Source organism: Rhinolophus sinicus, chromosome 4, assembly GCF_057876585.1.
Source record: "Rhinolophus sinicus isolate RSI-liver-muscle chromosome 4, RSI-T2T, whole genome shotgun sequence".
NCBI classification, from domain to species: Eukaryota; Metazoa; Chordata; class Mammalia; order Chiroptera; family Rhinolophidae; genus Rhinolophus; species Rhinolophus sinicus.
Window position 1 is genome coordinate 96,234,472 of NC_142504.1, and position 23,344 is coordinate 96,257,815.

The 23,344-nt window shown below is 40.5% G+C and overlaps 1 protein-coding gene across 1 annotated transcript in view; it reads right to left on the reverse strand.

Moving 5' to 3' along the window:
- The window catches only part of PSTPIP2 (proline-serine-threonine phosphatase interacting protein 2), a 77,854-nt gene that overhangs the window by 22,181 nt on the left and 32,329 nt on the right, over positions 1-23,344 (reverse strand). The window contains exons 2-4 of the mRNA XM_019739716.3: positions 17,853-17,953; positions 6,105-6,182; positions 1,272-1,306 (exon numbers count right to left, since the gene is read on the reverse strand). Coding sequence (XP_019595275.2) covers positions 1,272-1,306; positions 6,105-6,182; positions 17,853-17,953 — 214 coding nt within the window. The remainder of the gene's footprint in view (positions 1-1,271; positions 1,307-6,104; positions 6,183-17,852; positions 17,954-23,344) is intronic.

Genomic DNA, 23,344 nt, shown 5'->3' on the forward strand with positions numbered 1-23,344 from the left:
TAAAGTATGAAAATTTGTGGTATTAGCAAGCCTGTGGGAAAACAGCACTGTTGATGGGGGGGAAATCCATATAACCTTTCTGGAAGTAACTTGGCATTTTGTAAAATCAAATATTTTAAATCTAAAAGAATGAGGTAGATCCATATGAACTGAAATGGAAAGATGTCTCTGCTACATTTTTAAATGAAAAAGCAAATTATAGAGAGGTATAATCTCATTTATATAAAACCTCACTCATGTCTGTACATGTGTGTATGTCTGCAGAGAGAGAGAGAGAGAGAGAGAAAGAGACTGAGAATTGTAAACGCATAGAAAAAGGTCTTGAAAGATACATACCAAATTGCTAGCATGATTAGAAATTGACATGTTTCATTTTAAAAACATATGCCCCAATGGATAGATTCTGAAGCACTGCCATGTTATAATCATATTCATTTATATGAATAGATACACACGTGTGTATGTGTGTGTTGTGTAAAAACATTGGAGGCATATTCACCAATAACTGCTCAGCAGTAAGAAGTGAAAATTCAGGTATGTACTATCTTCTTCATAGTTAGTTGTCTCACTTGAATTTTTAATACAAATATTTATTATTTTAATAAAAAAATGAAACCACTTGTTGGGAAAAAAGAAAACAAGTAACGGCAAATAGGTATGCTTAGGAGACCCAGCCTATGCTGAAGTCCCACTGGGCCACCATGGTTGGCCTTGCAGTGCACAAAAGAAACATGAAAAGATACTGTGCATATACCTTGAGAAGTGTATTCATTGATGAGTTAAAGAGGGAAGAGGACACCTTCGATGGAAAAGTTAAGATGAATATTTATTTAGCTAACCTTTACAAAGGTCTAGAACCACTCAATTGACTACAGAAACACTGTAAGCACATGTACATACTATGCCTTGGTAAAATCCTTAGTTTGGAAGCAGCAAGTATTCTGAAGAATCGAAAATCCTAAAGGCAGTTTCTCAGTAACAGGCCTGGGGAATATTAGAACTGGGCAGGATCCCCTGAAGACCAAAGTGCCAGGGTCTCACCCTAGACTTCAAGTGTGAGAACTACTGCTCTAAGGAAGGCAAATGCACGTCCTGATACGCAGGTGTGGAGGATTCTCCGGCTCATTTCAACTCTGCAGAGCTATTTCTCATCTTAGGAGTGGCTTTAACTTTTTTTCACCCAATATGAGATTGGCTGAAATTAAAACCCATCTTCGGTGACAGACACAGAGCTTAACAAGGACAGCATATACATTGTTAGAGTCACTTACGCTGCTTGAAGACGTCAAGGGCCCGCTTCAGGGTGCTAAAAAACAAGCACATGTATAATTTCAGTTCTGGAAACTGGCTGTACAATCTTATTATGCCATTGCATGCTTCTCTCTGCCCACATCTTAACTTAGAGCCTGTGGACTCATCTTTGCCCGTGAGCTTGAGAAGACAGCAAAAGATCAAGGCTTATCCAGTCCAGTCTCCTCTTTCTTACTCTCTCAACTATCTGGGTCCATCTGGGTAGATGCCAAAATTCTTCATGCTTCATTTTCCCAATGGTGAATACAGGACTTATAGTCCCTTTCTAATAAGAAGACCAGTCATTCTCTAAAGTATGGTCATTAGAAATACGGAGACAAGCTCATAAAGGAAGGGTTCAAACTCTGGCTCCTGATCACCTGTTTTTACATCCATTCATCAAGCATCACATACTTATTGAGCATCAACTATGGGCCAGACATTGTGTTAGATGCTGGTGAGTCAATGGTACCAGACACACCTCAGAGTCTAATGGAGGAGACAGACACGAAACACATTGTATTAGGGTTCTATTGCTGAATAACAAACTACCACAAAGTGAGCAACTTAAAACAACACACATTTATTATCCCACAGTTTCTGTGGAGGCCATGACTCATTCTTCATACCTTCTCTCAATCTTCCCCTTCCCCTCTCTTACTACCCACGGTTCTTCCTCCTATAGACTTCCCCCTTGGCCATGGTTTTAGTTCTCTCCCATCCTTCCTTAATTAAACCTCTTTCTGATGTGAATTGGCCCTGGGAATCTATTTTTTAATTAAATGTATTGCAGTCACAATGGTTAGTAAAATTACATAGGTTTCAAATGTACAATTCTGTATTACATCACCTATAAATCCCATTGTGTGTTCCCCACCTAGAGTCAGTTCTCCTTCCATCACCATACATTTCACCTCCTTTACCCTCTTCTACTATCCCCCCACCTCCCTTACACTCTGGTAACCACTAAACTTCTGTTTGTGTCTCTGAGCTTTTGTTTCTTTGTTTGTCATGTTCCTTTGTTGCTTTCAGTTTTCTATCCCACATGTGAGTGAAGTCATATGGTTCTCGACTTTTTCTGTCTGCCTTATTTCACTTAGCATAATAATTTCAAGATCCATCCATGTTGTCGCAAACGGCGGTATTTCATCTTTTCTTATGGCAGAGTAGTATTCCAGTGTGTATATACGAGTATACCACATCTTCTTTATCCAATCATCTATCGAAGGACACTTTGGTTGTTTCCATATGTTGGCCACTGGCCAACAGATATACGAAAAAATGCCCTCGGAATTTTCTTGCTCATTGCTGTCTTCATGGAAGCAAATCTCCCTCGACTCACTCCAGCCACTCAAGTAGGAATGGGACTTTGTGAATTGATGCTCCCCTAGCCACAAGAACATAGGATCATGGATCATTTTCTGTATTTATGTGGCAAGTTCTGATATTTTGCAAAGTAAAAACCTTTCTGTTTTCCAATTGGCCCCTTCTTTTAGCTATTTCACTATTTTTTAAGGATTTGAGTCAGTTTAATATAGCTGAAAATGGGTAATGCCATCTTTAAAATAATGATTCCTAGAACATCATTGCAAACATTAACATTACAGGAATTTGGGAATTGGATAGAGTAAAATGCTGTCCCTGATTCTGGTTCCTAACTTAGCCTGAAAATTTTTGTCCTCCGGATTACTTTCACATAAAAATTGCATTCACATAAAAATGCTTTTAGCAAATCTACATAAAGATGAAGTCCTACAGTGTTTCCCTAAAGTTCACGTGGACTAATTTATTAGTCACTTCCTTGGTATCTTCAGCATAATTCAATGGAAAATTGTTTTTCATTAGAATTTAATATTAAAATATGCTGATTACTTGTAGGGAAATTTATATTTTATCAGATAGCTATTTCACTTTTCCCACTTTGTCTATTTATTCCTAAACAAAGGGTTCTTATTTCTCCCTGCCTTTTCTCACACAAACATTTCCAATTATTACAAATATATCAAGCAGAAAAACGTAACTGCGCATTTTCCATACACTTTACCCATTTTAGGATACAAATTGTCAAGGAACACAGTTCACTGGAAAAGTGTCCACATCCAAACAAATGCATCAATGGTCCAGAAAGATGAATGAGCATCACTGAAGAGCGGACTTATTACTGGAATTAGTAAGAAACAAAGGTGGATACGGCAGCAGATACAACTGGAAATCTGGCCCTATTGTGAGTCATGGAGTTGAAATCCAGGCTTACAGATAAATAGTCTGTTCAGGGTCTTAAATTTTTCTCCCATTTTAAGTGACTGAATGATGGGCCACTACCGGAGTAGCCCCAATATCCCTTTAGTTTGTCATTAGCTTTGTTGTCTCACATCATCACTTAATAGTTATTGCCCATGTTCAGGACATGATGACCATCAGGGGATAGAATCTAAGCTTTGCGGTTGGTAGCAGCAACCTCCACCTCCTCTTCTGCCTGGTGTTCTCCTTTACTGTGCAAAAAACAATAGTCTATCACCCTTTTAATAAGCACTTTGTCCTTAAACCCTAACAAGACCCCTCAGAGGCCAGAGTCTCTCAATGTGGCTAATGAGGTGAAAACTCCTACCTAGCCCATGGTTAAGCAGTCATGCACTCTCATCTAAGGCACCTTCCTAAAGATCATCCTGGAGATGACAAAAACAGAAGTCACCTGTTTCACTTCACCCTTGATAATGAAGTCCCCAGGTCTCATATCCTGTTCTGTCTTCTGCTCTGAGGTATACTCTTAGAAGGAAAACGGACTGGCTTTTATCACAGAAAAGAAGCGAACGGTGCGGGAGTCTCTCTATGAATTTACTAAGTTACAATTCAAATGTGTAAGAATATAAGAAATACCATCTTGGATCAGACTCATTCTGCTAAACAGCTTTTCCAAGAAGTGCTTTGTGAGAGAATATGGGTCTTTCCATCATCTCCCTCAAAAATGTTTGGATATTTTCCCAAACGGCTTATGCTTTTTTTTAATGAAGAATAAGAGTTGGGTGGGGTTTTTTGTTTGTTGGTTTGTTTTTAATCAGCTGACCCACTAATCTTCCTTGAAATTTTCTAAACCCTCCTGGAATGACAGTGCAACTTATTCAAGTCTGGACAGTTTTGACCAGTGAACATGTAAATGTTTTACATATTCAAAAAATAAAACTAAATCAAACAGGGAAAAGAAAACCATCCTTAAATTTTAAAACAAACTGAAATGAACTTAAACTAGTATGAAATGGGCTACCTAATCAGGCAGAGAAAATAAATATTTTAAGTGACATTAGAACTCAGTGTTCTCATGTGAACAATAAGAGCAAAAGGAACTGCAAAGAAACGTTAAACTTCATTCAGAAGTTTTATTGTTACTAGCAATATTGATATTATTATTTTAAAACATTTTAATATATAGTATATAAAGCAAATAATTATGCTAATATTGTCAGAAAGCAAGATTTTCAGCGCAAAAGGAAATAAGTATAAAATTAAAGAAGCTAAGTAAAATCCTGTAAAGTTAAATTGAAATTGGAAATATCAATATGAACTCATGCTTTTAAAATGTATCCCCTGAAAGGATCTAGAAACAGGAACATCTCCATGACAATGACCCAGGCTAGAACTTAAGAGTTTCATCTCTAAATACAGTTAATCACTAAAAGGAACCAAGAATACTTGGAGAAAGTCTCCAAATTACATTAAGAAAATATGGCAAAGGTGAATAATCATTAAATTTAGGTGATGGGTTCTTTGTGGTTGTCTTTTTACACTTCAGTGTATTTTAAATTTTTTCATTCACAGCATCGAAAGTAAGATATGATCAATAAATCAATCAATAAATTCTCCTCGGACCAATGTTCTAGGTCTGAGGATAATACATTTTCAGGCTTATGTACCCATTAGTATTTTAAATATCTTCCAACGTTTCCTCCTTTTCAATAATCCAGTATTTTGCAGTCTGGGAGGCGCATGCCCGTGAGTGTGTGCGTACACGGGTGCAGGTTACAAGGGAAGAGGAAAGGCAATGTCATGTCTGCCCCCATTCTCACCTCTGAGAGGACACAGACCTCAGGGCACCTAGGCCGCTGTCGACAGCACAGCCAAAGCAGTATGCACGTCACTATGGGATGTGATTGCATCTCCAGTGGCCTGCAAAGGTCTGCCTGAACTTTCTCCCAAGCCTCCCTCAACACGTTTGTTGTGGAGAAGGAAAGTCCACTGCAAAATGAAACTGCGGGACCCCTTGTTTATAAATGATTAAGAATTTCAAAATGGTGACGGTGAAGAGCATTAAACAAATTATGAAGGCTAAGGGTAGGTTCCTGTCTGACTGTCCATGAAGCCAGGAATGATGGAAGAATAAATAATTGTGATACAGAAATCTCACATAGGTGGGAAGAACTATAAAATAGCGTGAAAGACAGTCTCTCATGGTTATTACAAACTATATATGGGTGTGTGTGTGTGTGTGTGTGTGTGTGTGTGTGTGTGTGTGTTTAGAAGTCCCTCTATTAAATTTCTAATATAAAATTATATACAATATAATCCTACTATGAAAAAATATACATAGAAAAGGACTTCAAGGAAAATTTAGAAAATATTAATAATGGGTTGTGGCTTCAAAGTTTGTTTTAACCTTCTTTCTATTTTCCTATATTTGTCACAACTGGAAATAAGAAAAAACATTAAAAACTGTTTTCACCCAACACTCTTTACCCACTGGCCAGCTCTGTCCGCTGAAGTGGTAGGGGCTCCAGGCAGTATCAGCCAACCTGGAAACCAGAAAGAAACGTGGCACCTACTTGATCTCAGACTGTCCACATGGCTTCTTCCTAGACAGGTTGAGCAGATCTTTGCCATATTTCTCTTCAATTGATGCTCTAGGGGAACAGAAGAGAGGGCTATGAGTCCTTCTCAGGGCTGACACTCAGTGAAGACACACGGCACTCCCCTTGCAGACAAAATTGCAGCTTTCACAGTAGACGCTCAGATATAACACCAGTCTCTAAAATGCAAAACTCCCTCTACATAACAGGGAAGAATTGTAAAAAGACCAGTGGCCTTCATCTCTAAGGTGGTCTTCTCTAGGTAGTAGTCCCTAGGATGACATTACAGCAAAACCAAGCACGGCCCCCTGACCAGCACAGGCTACTACGTTACAGACTAAATTTGCAAAACTGATCCAAGGATATATATATCCATCTTTCTCCAAAAGTAAGACCAGGTCTTGTATTAGTTTTTGCTCCAAAAGATGCATTAAGGCTTATGTTCAGGGGATGTCATCCTGAAAAATCATGCTAGGGCTTATTTTCCCATTAGGTCTTATTTTCGGAGAAACACAGTACATATAATATATATAATATATAATATACATATATACAAATTATATATATATGTATATTATATATATGTATAATATATATATATAATATGTGTGTATGTGTGTTTCTTTAGTGAAGGGAGAGTTCCATCAAATGCACTCAGACCCACCCCTCCTCCCATCTTCTCTGAGAGTACCCTTTCATACAGTTTGGGGAATATAATCAATAATATTGTAAAGATTTTGAGGGGGTCAGATGGGCATTTGTCTTATTAGGGAGAACACTTCATGGATTGTGTATTTGTCTGACTACTGCACTGTACACCTAAAGCTGAATATTATGGAATGTCATCTATAATTAAATATATATATGAATACATATATTCATATATATGTGTATATGGTCACGGGATATGGAGTACAGCATAGAGACAAGAGTCAATGGAATTGTAACAGCTATATACGTTATCAGAGGGGTAGTAAATTGAGGGAGGAGGGTTATCACTTTGTGAGGAGTATACATGTCTAACTATTATATTGTTTTGTACACCTGAAACTAATCATAAAAAGAAGTACCCTTTCACCATCCTATAGAGTTCTTCATTCACAGTCAATTCAAATACATAACTGAATTGTACCAAAGAGGGGAATTTCAGAATATAAACTCTGCAGTCAGTGTGCCTCATGAAGGCAACTGATCGTTATTTGGTGTAGCATGAATAAGTCTATTAACACACTGAATATAACCCTTTCATCCCCCCTTTTCCCTGTCCCCTTTGCCGTTCGTCACCATCTCCACTGTGTCCCGGCCCCAGCCTTATCTAAACCGTTCTATCAGGTGACGGGGTTTTAGTCATGTCTACCCCACTTTCTTCAAATTTAAAAAAAATACACAAGTAATAAATGAATACATTCTCACTGCAAGAGATTCAAACAATAGGAAATTGCATGGACTAAAACATGAAAGTCTCCCTTCATGCTCTTGCCCAACCCGACCTGTCCCCAGGGGTAGCCACTGTTAAGCTTAATACGGATCTTGCCAGTGCTTTCTCTCTGCATTTACATGTCTTTATCTCACATATACATAACTTTTTAGGATTACATAATTGAGATCATTCCATTCTTTGCTGTTCTGTTTTCCACCTATTAACATATCATATAGTACTTTCCTTATCAGTAATACAAAACCATGTTCATAACACGGAGTTTTCATAGTTCAGGGTCCCCCTGTTTGTTTCAGTTTTTATTACCAAAATAAAGGTAAAGCAACATCCTTGGACAGATATCCATGGGCATCTCTGAGAGTGTTTCTCCAAGACTGAACTTCTGAGAAAGTGGGTTTTACTGAAAAAGAGGGCTATGCATTTTAAATTTTGGAAAATAGTGTCAAATGGCCCTCCAATAAAGCCCTTTCAATTTATACTTCCACAAGTATGTAAGAGTTTCCATTCCCAGAAACCCTCACCCACACTGGATATCAACAATCTTTTTAAATTGTTACCAGTCTGGGGAAAGAGGTAAAAAAAGAAAAGAAAAGAAAAGAAAAAGAAAAAAAAGGGCCTCATTTTAATTTGCATGTCCCTGATTTCTAGTGTGGTTGAGCATCATTTTCTGTTTATTGGACATCTGTAGCTCTTCTCTAAGTTACATGCCCATATCATCCCAATTTTTAAATTGTGTTTTGCATTTTTCCTACTATTTGGTATTAGTTCTTTATGTTATGAATATTAACACTTATTCTTACATATGTTACAAAGTTCCTCCCATTCTGTCATTTGACTTTTCTAAATAATGACTTTATCCATTTTATTAAGATAATATGTGCTCATTATTTTAAATAACTAGCTCAAAAGAAAACTATAAAAAACAAAGGAACCAACTGTCCCAAATTCCACAAACTGAAAATAATTAGTATTCGGAACTTTCACATGGCTCACCATGTTTGCAGGATACTGGGTTGCAATCCTTTCCCCACCTCCCCAGTAAATACTTTTTGGTAATGAAAAAATACAAATAAATAATTAGTATTAACATTTGGTGATGATTGTAATGTACATTTCTTTATGCAGTTTTGCAGATAAAATGGACAGATAAGTAAGGCATAACTCATTGTAAAAGAATGAGACCATACTCTACGTGTGTGGTTTTTTTTTTTAAATAGGCTATTAAACTCGATTTTACTTGAATTTCATAGAAGAAAAGGAAACTGAAGTGAAACTGAAGGAATTACTGAATTTCAAGTAATTGTTTCTTTGCCACAGGAAAAATTAACTCCTAAAAGATCCTTCTGAAATTAAAAAAAAAAAGTTTATGAAAGTAAGAGGATTGAGACATTAAGATATTTAACTACTTCTTTCAGTTTTAGCCAGTGTTGGATGTGTGACAGCACACTGCGAAAGGATCAGATGGTGAGCACTGTTGTAGTTCCACTTCCTCTACGTAGTTTTTCACATTTTTACTTCATTTGTATTTATAACACATTCTGTTCTCCAATCATAATTCCTCCTGGTTGCTTAGTCTTAACTATTTATTTAAATGGGTTTGATGTTCACCACCAGTTCCATTACTATTGCTTATCCAACTCTAAGATTTGTGTTTTGGTTCATTTCTTGGTTGAGTGAATTTCATCACTTTGTGTGTGGTCTTTTGCCAAAATGGCTCTGGGGCAGGAGGGAGGGGTCAGTATTTCCTGAATTCTTTCATACGTGAGACCATTTATCTGTAGCCTTGATATCTGAGTGACAGCCTTCCTGGTGTAATGAATGTTCTTAAACTTTCTCTCAGAACTCTGCTGAGGTTGTTCCACTAGTATCTGTTATTGTAGAGAAGCTGGGGCCATGCTGGTTCCCCACTGCCCATTCCTGTATAGGCCCCCTGTGTTGTGTTTTGTTTTTCCTTCCTGGATACTTCAAGAGTTCTTCCTTCAATTCGATAACTTAACCAGGCTGTATGTTAATGTTGATGCTTATGTAATCATAATCAATATTGATTACTCTCTATCAAGGTTTCCTAGTTTATGGTGTGTCCTTCAGAGCTTTGTAGTTTTTCATTTCATAAAAATTTCCCTGGATTATACCTCTGAATATTTTTACAGTTTCCTTTGGTAAATCTTATAGTGGGGATCAGTTACCCAGATGTTGGACTGGTTTTGTCTATCTGTTCTTGTGTTATGAGCCGTGGTTCTTTGGCTCTCTTTGACTTCATATTTCCTCCTTCCCCTCCCCTCCCCCCTTTTTTCCTCCCTCGCTGCCACCCTCCCTTTTGTTGGTCAAGGTACTTTTGCATGGTTGTGGTGTCATTTGGGTTCATCTTGCTCTGGGTACCATGGGCAACCTTATCTATTTGTGCTGAGACTATGAAAGTGCATTCTCCTTCATGCCCTTCTGATCTGATATCATACTTCCCTTCACTACCTTCACTACTACAGTTTGAGCAAGAATCCTGTTTTTTGTGTGTTTTTTTTTGTTTTGTTTTTTAGAATCCTGTTTTTTCTTGAGCCTTTACTCTTGGATTCTATTTCTAAAATTTTTGCCAGTTCCTAGTAATGTAAAGTGAAATGCACCTGAAAGTGACTCTAATTGTAAGAAAAGATGCAGTTTAACTCCCTAGAAAATACAGTATTTCTACCTTTCTGAATCTCTGTTCACAATACAGTAGTCTCCTCCTTCTCCCCAGGGATCTCCGAGATCCCCAGTGGATGCTTGAAACCATGGATAATATCAAATCCTATATACAATGTTTTTTCTTATATATACATATCTTTTCACTTAAAGGAAGCACTTTATGGCTTCTTTCTGGCATATTTGAATTGCCACCATCACTACTCTTGCACTTTGGGGCCATTATTAAGTAAAAACACAGTTACTTGAACACAAACACTGTGGTGCCATAATAGTCAATCTGATAACCGAGATGGTTACTAAGCAACTAACAGGCAGGGAATGTATATAGCATGGATATGCTGGACAAACGGATAATTCATGTCCCAGGCTCCTGGGATGGAGCAGGACAGTGTGAGACTTTATCACTCTACTCAGAACAGTGTGTAATATAAAATTTATGAACTGTTTATTTCTGGAATTTTCTATTTCATATTTTTGGACTGTGGTTGACCATGGGTAAACGAAACCGCAGAAAGCATAAGGGGGAACCACAGATAAGGGGGAACTGGATTAGCATATCTACATAAAAATTTATGACACTCTACAATGAACATTTAATATTTTTACATGTAAAAAGATGTTAAGGCCATTTTCACTAAAATATACATATGAGTATATTTAAAATGTGCATGTATTTTCTCCTTTCAGGATTATATTCATTAAGACTTCTCGGGCCAGCTGGATGTCTCAGTTGGTTAGAGTGTGATCTCTCAACAACAAGGTTGCTGGTTCAACTGCCGCATGGGATGGTGGGCTGCGCCCCCTACAACTAAAGGTTGAAAACGGCGACTGGACTTGGAGCTGAGCTGTGCCCTCCACAACTGGATTGAAGGACAACATCTTGGAGCTGATGGGCCCTGGAGAAACACACTGTTCCCCAATATTCCCCAAAAAAAAAAAAAGTCTCCTTGGAGTGGAGGGTGGCTGGGTGGAGGGGAGGGAAGAAGGATTAAACAACTAAATAAATAAAAACGATTAAAAAAAAAAAAAAAGACTTCTCAATAATCTTTTGTGGTTTCCAGGAAGAGAAATTACTGAATCCCTTTCTTATGAGATGAAGGTACCATGAATCAGAACACACCATAGACAGCATCTCAGCCCCATGGAAAGTCCTAGAATCTGGGGAGTAATGAGTCCCAGTAAGCACAATGGTATGCTCTTTGGAGAAAGCAGGGGCTTTAATGGAGGTGAAACTACACGTCATCCTCATAAAATCAGGGGAACAACCACGAAATTGAGAAGATATTTCCCCAGCAATTGGAAAGTAGTGGAGTCTAGGGACCTGTAGCCAATGAAGGAATCTAGGACTTCGCAAAAATTACCCTAGAAGAGGTAAGCCTTTACCTAGATCGCCCTCCTACCATCTATCCAAATTTTCCCTCTCATCTGTTCATCAATTTGTCATTTATTAAACATCGACCATGTGCCAGGCATCTTATTAGGAGAATATAGAGATGACTGAAACACGAGAGCTGCCTAGAGGAGCTCATACTCCGGTGAGGGGAGAGATGTAAACCAATACTTTCATTCACCACCAGGTAACGAGGGCCATGATGAAAATGTACAAAGCAGTAGAGGAAACAGAAGAGGGAATACTATTCCTCTAAGCATTTAGCTGCCTACACTTCCTTCACAAAGCCCTCCCCGAAAACTCCAGCCCACATTGACCCCTCCCCTATTCAAACTCCCACACCAGGCATAATCCATGTGCCATTTCCCCTTCAGTGACGCACAGCAAACGCTGTCAGATCTGGCCGTTTCCAACGGGTCTGCATTCCCTCAGGCTGATCCTCAACCCAGGGCTGCAGGCAGCCCCAAGGTCAGAGTGGGTGTGTAAGAGGAAATCCTTTTGCTATAAAACCTGACACTTAGGTGTCGTGCTCATCTTTGCTGTATATACCAAGCACAGTCCCTTGCTGGAATTATCAATGTTAAAGTCCTTACCCCCAGTATTTCAGAATATGACTTTATTTGGAAATTGGATCATTGCAGATGTCATTAGTTGAGCTTACACTGGAGTAGGTTGGACCTTTAATCCAATACGGCTGGTGTCCTTAGAAGAATACGGCAGGAAGACACAAAAGAAAAATGTCATGTGACGATGGAAGAAGAGATTGGAGTTAGCAGCTGCAAACCAAAGAGCACCCAGGATTTCCAGCAACACTCGAAACGAAGAAAAAGACATGGAACAGACTCTCTCCTAGAGCTTTCGTGAGAGCATAATCTTACAGACATCTTGATTTTGGCTTTCTGGCCTCTAGATTGAGAGAATAAGTTTGTGTTGTTTCAAGCCACCCAGATTGTGGCAATTTATTAGGACAGCCCTTGGACACTCATGCAGGACACAATGGCTTGACTGTAACTTGTCCACAGGATGCTAATGTCTAAGTAAATCTGTCCTTCCCACCCTGGCAATCTGTCCTTCTTAAGCCCATCCTGAGAGATTGCTGACCCATTGTGAGAATCCCAGCATGAGAGCTGTAGCCAGGGCAAGCTGACCTCACCCTAAAAAGGAACCCTGGGATGTACAGGAGCTCACGGGAAGAGCACAGAGTCCCAAGGCACTGGGGTTGGGGATCCCCCAGTCTGTGGGTATAGCTGCTAACCTACAAACGGTGCAGAATTCCAGGCATAAAAGTTCTACAACATGCTTCCCTCCTCCCTACTCAGGACTGTGTTGCAACACACTATTAAGAAAGCTGACCTGGCCACCAAGTTCCCGGAGAAACCCCCTTTCAGAGAATATACCCAGTCATCTTAGGAGACCATTAAGTAAAGTGGGAAAAACCATTAGACATGGGGTTAATGGAAGTCCTGGCTCCATTACTTATGGTTTTTGTAATCTTGGTAAGTCATTGAAACCCCTACTAAACCTCACATTTCTTATCTGTAAAATGGAGCTAATGATATATTCCCTACCTACCTTCTAGGGTCAATGTAACAATATTAGCAATGGGGACCTTTTACGCACCACTTATTGTGTACCAGGTAGGGTCTGAGGCATACTGGAGTGGTTAACCGCACAGATCCAGGGGCCAGTTTTCCTAAGTTTGAAACCAGATCCATCCCTGATTACCTGTCCGACCTTAGGCAAGTCACGTCACCTCTCTGAACCTCAGTTTCTTCAATTGTAAAATAGGGACGATAAAACTTGCCATACAGGGTTTTTACGAGAATTAAATGAGCTATAATAGATGCAAAATACATAGTAGCTTGCTTGTATCTAGCACACCTTCAATAAATGGCAACTGTGAATAAATCACACTTAATCACCCCCCAGCTACCCTCTGCAGTATGATTATCCTCATTTTCATATTTCTCATTTACTGCTCCTAGCAAGAGCTCAGTATGTAATGTCTGGCCCCACCTGAGGCTTGGGCTACCAGGGACAAGATAGGTTCATTTTAATTGTTACCCTGTGGATGACCTCAGACTGGAGTGTTTGGTAGACTCCTTCCTTTAAAGAAAAAAAGAGGAAAATTTGACCTGGACTTTATTTATTTATTTACTTTTTAAGGAGGGTGCAGCTCACAGTGGCCCATGCGGGGATCGAACTGGCAACCTTGGTGCTACCAGCACCGCGCTCTAACCAACTGAGCTAACCAGCCACCCCGACCTGGACTTTAAAGGATGAGGAGAATTTACGTAGGCATCGAGGACAAAGGACATTCCAGGTGGAGAAATAATGGAGTAAAGATGTAGACGCAGAGACACCCAAAGTATGCTTCCTAATAAACCAGTCTGGCCGGAACAGAGAGACTAGTGTAATGAGTGAGGATGTACGAAACCGAAGAAAAGGGAGAGGGAGAGAAGGTCTCTGTGCTGGAAACAAACCCATCCTATCCTTCGGCCCAGAGTTGATGAGTCATAAATACAGGATCTGAGTGAGTGAATGAGACCTTTGGAGCTGTTCTAGATTTTGTCACTTTCTAGGTTCCCAGATAAATGACTTATCCAACCTCATTTAAAAAGCTACAGTTCCATGCAAAGACAATGGCAATAATAATACCTCATGCAGTTGATATGCATCAAAGGGGAATATTTCAAAGGAATGTATAAACCTCAATATTACAGTAATGGAGGTACTGAGACAAAGCTCCTAGCTCTGCACATAGCAAATGCTGTTTTTATGTAGCTGTTATGTAACAAATATGTGGCTGTTATTATGTAGCTACTCAGATGTTGATAGGATTGTCATCATCTTTCTCATCATGCCTCTCTAGCTGGTAGAAGGGTAAACTAGGCAAATTTGCAATTTGCTGATGGATTGTTTGTTACTCTGTTTGGTTACTTACTTGCTGTGTTACAATAAGTCATGCAAGACTTACTGGGGACTGATCAGCTAAGGGGGACTGAGCATGTGCTAAGACATGGCCCAGGGATCAGCAACACAGATGAAAGATGAGGAGCATTCCTGCCCACTCCAGAGCAGCATCCGACACTACACCTTGCATTGTGGTGATTGTTCTGTCCATCCTCAAATGAGTGTAAATGGATTGACTGCAATCTATCAGGGTATAAGCCAGGCAAAGGATACTTCCTAGTTTCCATAATGGAGGTAAAATGTGGCATGGAGGGTCATAGTCCTGGATTCCATCCAGGGGACAGTCACAGAGGGAGTTCACCCTGGAGGTGCAGTATCTGTCCCCTCCCTTTGTTGTTCCTGGGCAGGTTAAGTTACCAGAAATTCCAGAGAGGTCCATGGTAGGACTTTGACACTTTGGGTGGGGATGTCCCAAAACTAGAATATAAGGCATATTTAGCCACATAATATAAAATTTTTATAACTGTATGTGTATCACACTTGATGAACTCAAAATAATAAACAATTATGACAGACAGCTGTTATCTTGGCCCATGTTTGTATGTGGTTTGCCTCTAGCCCATATGAATATGCCAGGGTTCCACATGAAATTTACCGCAGTTCAGTAAAATAATGCTCATGACCCAAGGAGGACATTTCAGCAACATCAGACTATGGCCCAGACTCAACAGACCAAGTTTCAGGTCCCACAAACATCCCACTCTCATCAGAGCAAGAGGAAAGGCTGGACCCCCCAAAATCTGAAGAGGACGGTACTTCTTCACATGAATCACCCCTGAACAGGACATAGTGGGGGAATGCATACTCTCTCCTCAGTGGCAGCAGCCTCCTTCAGGCAAGCACACTGCCAGGAAAGGAAAACCAAAGACCAGGCAGGCTACTTGCTCAGGTGCCTCAAGTACCCACACTCAGGGTATACATACATATCTGATTCTCTAACCTGATGCCAGCAGATTCTTCCTCAAAATCAGAGCACATGGGATTGGTTTCTTTTACTCTGAAACTCCTGGAGAAAAATGACCACATACTAGAAATACAGTATAAATATGTAATCCTTTTTAATGTACATGTATTTTTTTCCTCTTTCCCATATATTTTTGTGAAACATTGTAAAAGTGACGTCTTAGCTTTTGGGTTCTATTAGGACTTGTGTTTTTCAAACTGTGGGTCATAATCCACTTGGGAACTATAAGTCAATTCAATGGGTCATGACTAGCACTTTTTAATTAAAGAGAACTGCATAAATTATAGGGTAGTAATGTTTTATTAAACTTGTTTTATGCATGTGTGTACTGGGTGACAGTGTAAAATTTCTTTCTTTTTCTTTTTTTCACTTTTTCCCCCCTTCTTCTGCCTCCCCCCCCAACTCCAGTTCAAGCCGTTGTTTCTCAGTCTAGTTGTATAGGACACAGCTCCTTGACCCATGCTAGTATTATGAGCCTTGCGCTCCCCCTGGCTGAGGCAGTCGGTCACTGGTCACCCACTCATAGCAGCTCACGGCAGCTCTCACCAGCTGCCAGCCACTCACGCTAGCTGCTGCCCACTCACGCTGCCCACTCATGGCAGCACACAGCAGCCGACGCCGACCTCCAGCTGCTCATGGCAGCCCAGCTCCAGGGAGGGCGTTGTTCATAATCTTAGCTATAGAGGGCGCAACTCACTGGCCCATGTGGGAATCGAACTGATGACCTCAGCGTTAGGGGCACCGCGCTCCAATCACCTGAGCCACCAGGCCGGCCCCTACTTTTTTGTTTTAATTAAAGTTTATTGGGGTGACAATGGTTAGTAAAGTTACATAGGTTTCATGTAGTAAAATGTATTTCTACTGAGGGTTACATTAAAAAAAAATATGAACACTGCTGATTTATACCACCATCCCATTGTGCCAGGGGACCCTTGGATGGTCCTGCCTGGGTAGTGGAAGCTTCGGCCATTAACCAACACCTCTTTTATGGATGGATGGCAAGGGGCATTCCCAGGAGGAAATGTATAAAAGCCCTAATAAAAGCCCTAACTCGAGGAACACAAAAGCAAGGGGTGTCCTGTGTCTCTATCTCCTGCCTAGTCATGGACCACTTGATTGCTTGCTACTTTGACAGAGCTCTGTTGAAAAAAGGAGGAAGCCTGCCTCCAGTGCCCACCAAGAGAAAGGAAAGTTGTAACTTGATGTCACCACCTTCAACCATCTTGAGTAGAAGAGAGAGGCTGGTCCCTCAGGGGAGGAGGTACAGTGACCAGCTCCATGGAGCCTGACAGTGGATAGACCTCTTTCTGTCCACGCCTCCTGAGATGCACAGAGTGGCCTTCGAATCAGTTCAAGGAGAGAGGCCACACCATCCAATGGCAACTACCCGTGTGAGCTCGCTGTGACCTAATGTTCTCTTGAGTAGAAAATAAGGAGACTTGACTGAAAACACTGTGATGTCTGCATCTCCAAAATATGACTCTCTCACTCACTGCCTGACAAATAGGACTGTTAATTATTTTGGGACCCACCAACGGAGAGCGTCTTTGGCCAAAAATTCCCCTAAAGCAACTCCTTTATCCAGAATCACTGGGAAATGGAGTATTCTGGATAAACAAGATTTCCACAAAATGAACTCACCCCATTAAGTATAGAATTAAAAAAAAATACATCTTATCCATTAAAAAATAAATAAAAGGCGAAAAAAATCCTCTGAACCAAGCCAGCTCTCCCTACCACCAAGCTCTGCTTCCCTCTGGAGTGCTATGATGTGTCCTGTATCTTTGTCACTGCTCCCTGGCCCCCTGTGGTCTCTGAGGCAGGCTCTGCCCCACCCCCCTCCGCCACATGGGTCATTCTCATTCTCATCTCCAAGTTTGCTGTTCCCCCACAGATATCTGGATACCTCCACCTATCAAATCCACCTCACCCACCAAGGGCCACCTCAAGGATCTCCTCCTCCATGAAGCCCACCCCACCCCTTTTTGGCCAGTACTCCACAATCTCCCTCTCCCGTGAGGTCTTTCAGGGCCCTGGGTATCACACAACTTAATGTTTTGTTATATTTTGTTTGCTGCTTCATTTATACATCTTATCTCTCCAACTGGTTTCTAAGAACTTTAGGGCAAAGATACCATTTATTGCTTGGGGATTGTTCCATAACGTACAGAAAAGGGTCTTGTGAACCATTAAACACAAACAAGAAACAGTGACTTGTTCCTTGTTTGTATGGGAGCATTTTGTCCTCCCCTCTGTCTTCGGAGAGGAAATAGCATGTACCTTTCTTTTAAAAAGTCTTCAAACTCTTTGCAGTTCTTGCGGCCATTGTTCAGGTGCTGGATGATGCTGTCATAGCCAATGGTGCTGAGGATGTCCGGACTCTGGTGAAAAAAAACGACAGCGTGTAAAACCAGGCACAGTGCAGACAGAATCCCCGAGGCCTGAAGCGATGGGGGAAGCTGGCAATGGGAAGTTCCTAAAACGCGTCATTACCTCCAAGACATGTGTGGCCAAAACGAACAAAATAGAAGAAGTAAGAATGCAAAGAGCTGTGGAAGAGTTTCTAAAATTATGAAACTGAAGGACCACAAAACAGGAAGGAAGTGACAGAGGATTGAGAGGCACATGGATGAGGGAGCTGACCTGGCTCAGGCCCCAGTCTGGGCCCCCACCTGGGCCCTACGTCAGTCCAGGACTGAGAACAGGAATTGGGCACGCACTCCAGCCTTCTGCAGAGTGCTCCTTCATCCTGCTGTGTGGGAACTCACTCACACTACAGGCCCATTTTAACCAGGAGCTATACAACGTTCGCTTTGTCCTTAAACATGTCACAAAACTTGGCCATGACGTCTCTTCCCATAGCCAATAAGCCCCATCTGAGGGTGGAAGGTATGGCTGCAAAGGCCAAGCAGCCTTGAGCCAGGAGCCAGGCCCCAGGAGTGGGAGAGGGAAGCTGGCTTTCCAAGGGGAAGCACAGAGGGGAGCCCACCAGCCAGCATGCTCTGCATAGGTCACTGGGCCCAATTTGTGGAAAAGGAATTTTGTTTTTTTTAATTTTAAATTAGCAGTGTGTTCCTATTTTATTCTACTATGTGCTCTGAGGTTGGAGGAAGTTGCCTAAGTCTCTCAAAGCAGTAGATCCAGATGCAATACGTTTTAAAAACCAAAGTAACAGGGCTGGCCCGGTGGCCCAGGTGGTTGGAGCACCGTGTTCCTAACACCCAGGTCACCGGTTCGATTCCCACATGGGCCAGTGAGCTGTGCCCTCTACAGCTAATATAGAACAACGGGTCTACTGTGAGCTGCCGTGAGCAGACAACTGACTGCCGACAGACTGCCTGGGGGGGGCGGGGGGGGCACGAGGCTCATAATACCAGCATGGGCCAGGGAGCTGTGTCCTACACAACCAGACTGAGAAACAACAGCTTGAACTGCGGTGAGTGTAGGGGCGGGGAGGAGTCCCCTCAGCTCCCCAAACCAACAGCTCAGGGGTTCTAAAGAACACTCCCTAAAGTGTTCCCTAATGAATCTGGTTTCTCCCTAAAGTGTTCCCTAATGAATCTGGTTTCCTGGTTTCTATCGTGCAATAAGTTGCCTGATTCAGATTCCAGTCCCGCCCGGGGGGTGGGGGGGGGGGGTGGGGGGGGGTTAGGCTGCCTCTGAAAGTGCCCTGTTCTGGGAGCTCTGAGCTCCCTCGCTCCCAACCCAGCCCAGGCAGACCATCCCTTCCCAGCCCCCAGTCTGCAGAGGGAGGAGTGGCTGTTGAGTAGTGGTGGGGGACACCAGAAGGTACCTCTCTACCAGAAAAAGCAGGATTCCTCTCTTCCCTATATTGCCACTTGTCATGGCCTGGCTGAGCAGACAGTGGTCCCAAAAAAACCAGCAGGACCAAGGTCTGAGCCCGATTTCAACATGGCATTCGTTAACTAAACTGGCTGTAACTCACTGCATTTTTAAAAAAATATTATTATAATAAATTTTACACGTGGGCACATAGATAAATCGAAGTAAAAAATACATTTAATTCTATGGGTTCTGGCTGTGGTTTGAGCATAGATGAAAGCCTTGGGAAGCCTAAAGAAATAGCGCCCATCAAAGCTTCACTTCCCCACCCACCCCCTCCATACACACTCTTCTGTCCCAGCAGGTAGGCTGCTTACTGCCCCCCCCAAATGCAGTGCTCAGTGACAACTCTAAGACGATGTTTATAATACCCCCTCCAAATCCAGCCCCGCCAACCCCAAGTTTTCCGGAAGTCTTCTCCAAGTAGCCCCAATGCTCCCTCCTCTGGGCTCTCCAAATGCTCAGCTCCTGAATTTGCCGTTTGGTGTCCGCCACGTGAGTAGCCTTGCTGTCCCAGGCCTACTTCAATTGACTGTGGCTTCTTCCATGTCTTGGACCACTCCTGCACACGTATCCCCAAAAAAAATTCGGCTTAACTACAGTAAACTTCTCTAGGATAGAAATGCCCAGGGTGTTCTCAGCCAGATGTGTTAGAGAGAACAATGAAAACAAAGACTCCTGCGTGAATGAATAGGTCCAGAGGGTCAATATCAATGATGGTTTGTAGAAAGAAGTGCTTTGCTCTTCCCAGAAGAAGACACTTGGGTTCTTAGTTTTATGATACTTATTTAGAAAAGGTGGTTTCCTTTTTCATAATTTAGGGTGCAGACATTCTTCGAGCTAGACAGGGAGGGTGGAGCTAGACCAAGTTTTCCTAGAAACAAACCAAATCACCCGCCTCCTGGCTGCCAGCCTTAAAAAATCAGAATTGCTGCTTCAGAGAATTGACGGCTACAGAGGCAACAAAGACAAGAAATCCCCAAGAGAAAACAAAGAGTGCCCAAGGCCAAGTTCGAAGTTGTGGAGGACTTGGCCTGGAAACTCCTTCCTATGTTACTCACAGAGCATGGGTGGTAACCTCTGACTGGGAGAAGTCAAAACAGGAGGGCCAAGTAGGAAAGAACGCTACGTGAGCACCAAGATGGCATTATAGATCTGCCATCACAAGTGAGAATGCCAAACCATAAACCCAGTATCTTTGGCTTGGTAATCAGAGCCCTCTACACCTTATATCTTACTTCTCTTCCTCGGCTTTTTTCTTCCCTGTCCTCCAAATAAGCAGTGTACATTTCTACTCCAGGACCTTTGCACAGGCTTTTCCCTCCGACAATGGGAACGGCATCTCCTCTTCACGTCAATCTCACCTCTGTTCAGGGCCAGTTCAAATCCCATTTCGTCTCTGAAGTCTTCCTCAAATAATTCACCCTATATTCTCTTCTCCTTCTTCTGAATGCCTGGAATGTTTTATGCCTGCTCCTGTCATTTGGCTCTTATTATACACTATCTTGTGTCATTAGTGAACATTTTTAAAAAAATTAGTTAACTTCTTAAAGAGTATCTGGATTATACCCAACCTTTATCACCCACAGTAATTTCCACCTTAATGGTGCTTGAGAAATGTCTGTTGACTGTATACCAACTACAGACAAGGAACTGAAAAGGTTGCAGAGCCAGCATAAGATAGAGTTCTTGCAACCAGGGAGCCTATTACTCATTTGGGATTCAGTAAAAAATAGGTACATAAAACAAAGGTGTATGCACAAGGAAAATTAGAGACTAAAACAGTATATAAGATATAACAAATGAAGTAGAAAACAGAGAATGAGCTAGGGTCATCAGAAAAGAAAAGAAATAAGATTTAAATTGAGTCTTTTAAAATGACTGGGATTCACCCAAGAAATCAGAAAATATTTCAAACCAATTGATAGTGAAGAAAACAACACATCAAAATCGGTGAGATGCAGCAAAACAGTGCTTATGCCACATGGAAGTTTATAGCTCTGCATGCTTACATTAGAAAAGAAAAAAGGTTTTAAAAATAGTGGCTTTATACAGCTGGAAAAGGAAAACAAATTAAACCTATTGTACGTAGAAGGGAGGAAATAAAAATAGAGAAACACAATAAAATAGAAATGGACACACAATAGAGAAAATAAATGGAAAAAAAAGTTGGTCATTTGAAAAGATTAATAAAATGGATAAACCCATATCCAAGTTGATCAAAAAACAAGAGAGTGAGGAAAAAGAAAACACAAAATACCAATGTCCTCAATCTGACAAAACGCATCTACAAAAACCTACAGCTACCAATCTACTTAAAGGTGAAAGACTGAACACTTTCCTCCTAATAAGGAGGAAATAGGCAAGAAATAAGGTGAGAAAAAGAAATAAAGGGCCTATACTGGAGGTGTCAAAAAAAATGTATATATATGACTTGTATTCATCTTTTGTTATCGGTATATATCGAGTATTAAATTTTAATACAGGTTTTTCCTTTTTTAAAATGTGTGTACATTTTTTTGGTGCCCTCTGTACATTGGAAAGAAAAAAGTAAAACTGCCTTTACTTGCGGACAGCATAATGTATACATAGAAAATCTTAGGGAATTTACCACAAAAAATTACTAAAACTAATAAATAAATTTTACAAGGTCCACATACAAAAATCAATTGTATTTCTACATACCAGTAGCAAAATAATAATAATAATCATTAAACATCATTTACAATGGCATAAAATACACAAAATATTCAGGAATAAACACTTAAGAGGTTATACAAGAGTCCTTCACTGAAAATTACAAAGCATTGCAGAAAGAAATGAAAGACCTCATAAAGGTACATATATATCATGTTTGTGGATTGAAAGAGTAAATATTATTAAAATGTTGATTTTCTTCAAATTGATCTATAGATTCAACACAATGCCACCCAAATCCCAAAAGTCTTTTCTGTAGAAATTTGCAAGTTAGCCTAAAATTTATGTGGAGTTACAAAGAACCTAGAATAGGCAAAACGATTTTTTAAAGAGAACAAACCTGGAGTATTCACACCTCCTGACTTCAAAATTTTCTATGAAGTTACAGTAATCAAAACAGTATGGTACTAACCTCAAGATAGATAAATACACCAATGGCACAGAACAGAAACCAGAAATAGACTCACTTATCAATACTTTCAACAAAGACGCCAAAACGATTCAATGGGAAAATGATTATAGTCTTTTCAGCAAATGGTCCTGGAACAACTACATAAACCTTTGGGAGAAAAGAGCTTCCACTCATTCTTCACACTATACACAAAAATTAATTTGAGACAAATCACAGACTCAAATGTAAAACTAAAATACACAAACTTATCAGAAGAAAAAATAAGAAAATACCTTTGAGAACCTGAGGTATTTCTAGGATACCAAAAATATGAACTCCAAAGAAAACTTAAAAATTAGACTTCATCAAAATTAAAAACCCCTGCTCATCAAAAGAGATTATTAAGAAAATGAAATGTCAAGCCACAGGCTGGGAGAAAATATTAATAATACATATATCTGTCAAAGGACTTGTATCCAGAATATTTAAATAACTCCAACAAATTAGGAATAAAAATATAAGCAACCCAATAAAACTGAGAATAATACTTGAACTTCATCAACACTTTATAAAAAGACACTTCATAAAAGATATTCCTTTGACCAAAAAGTTCATGAACAGTCACTTAACAAGACAGGAAAGTCATAATGATATCATCTACTTCATGCCCACTAGAACAGCCAAAATTAAAAAGTCAATATTGAATGTAGGTGAGGAGGTTGAACTATCAGAACTCACGCACTACTGATGGGAGTATAAAACTGGGACCGTCATTTTGAAAAATGGCGATTTCTCAAAAAGTGAAACACACACATACCCCAAGTTCTATTACTAAGCATTT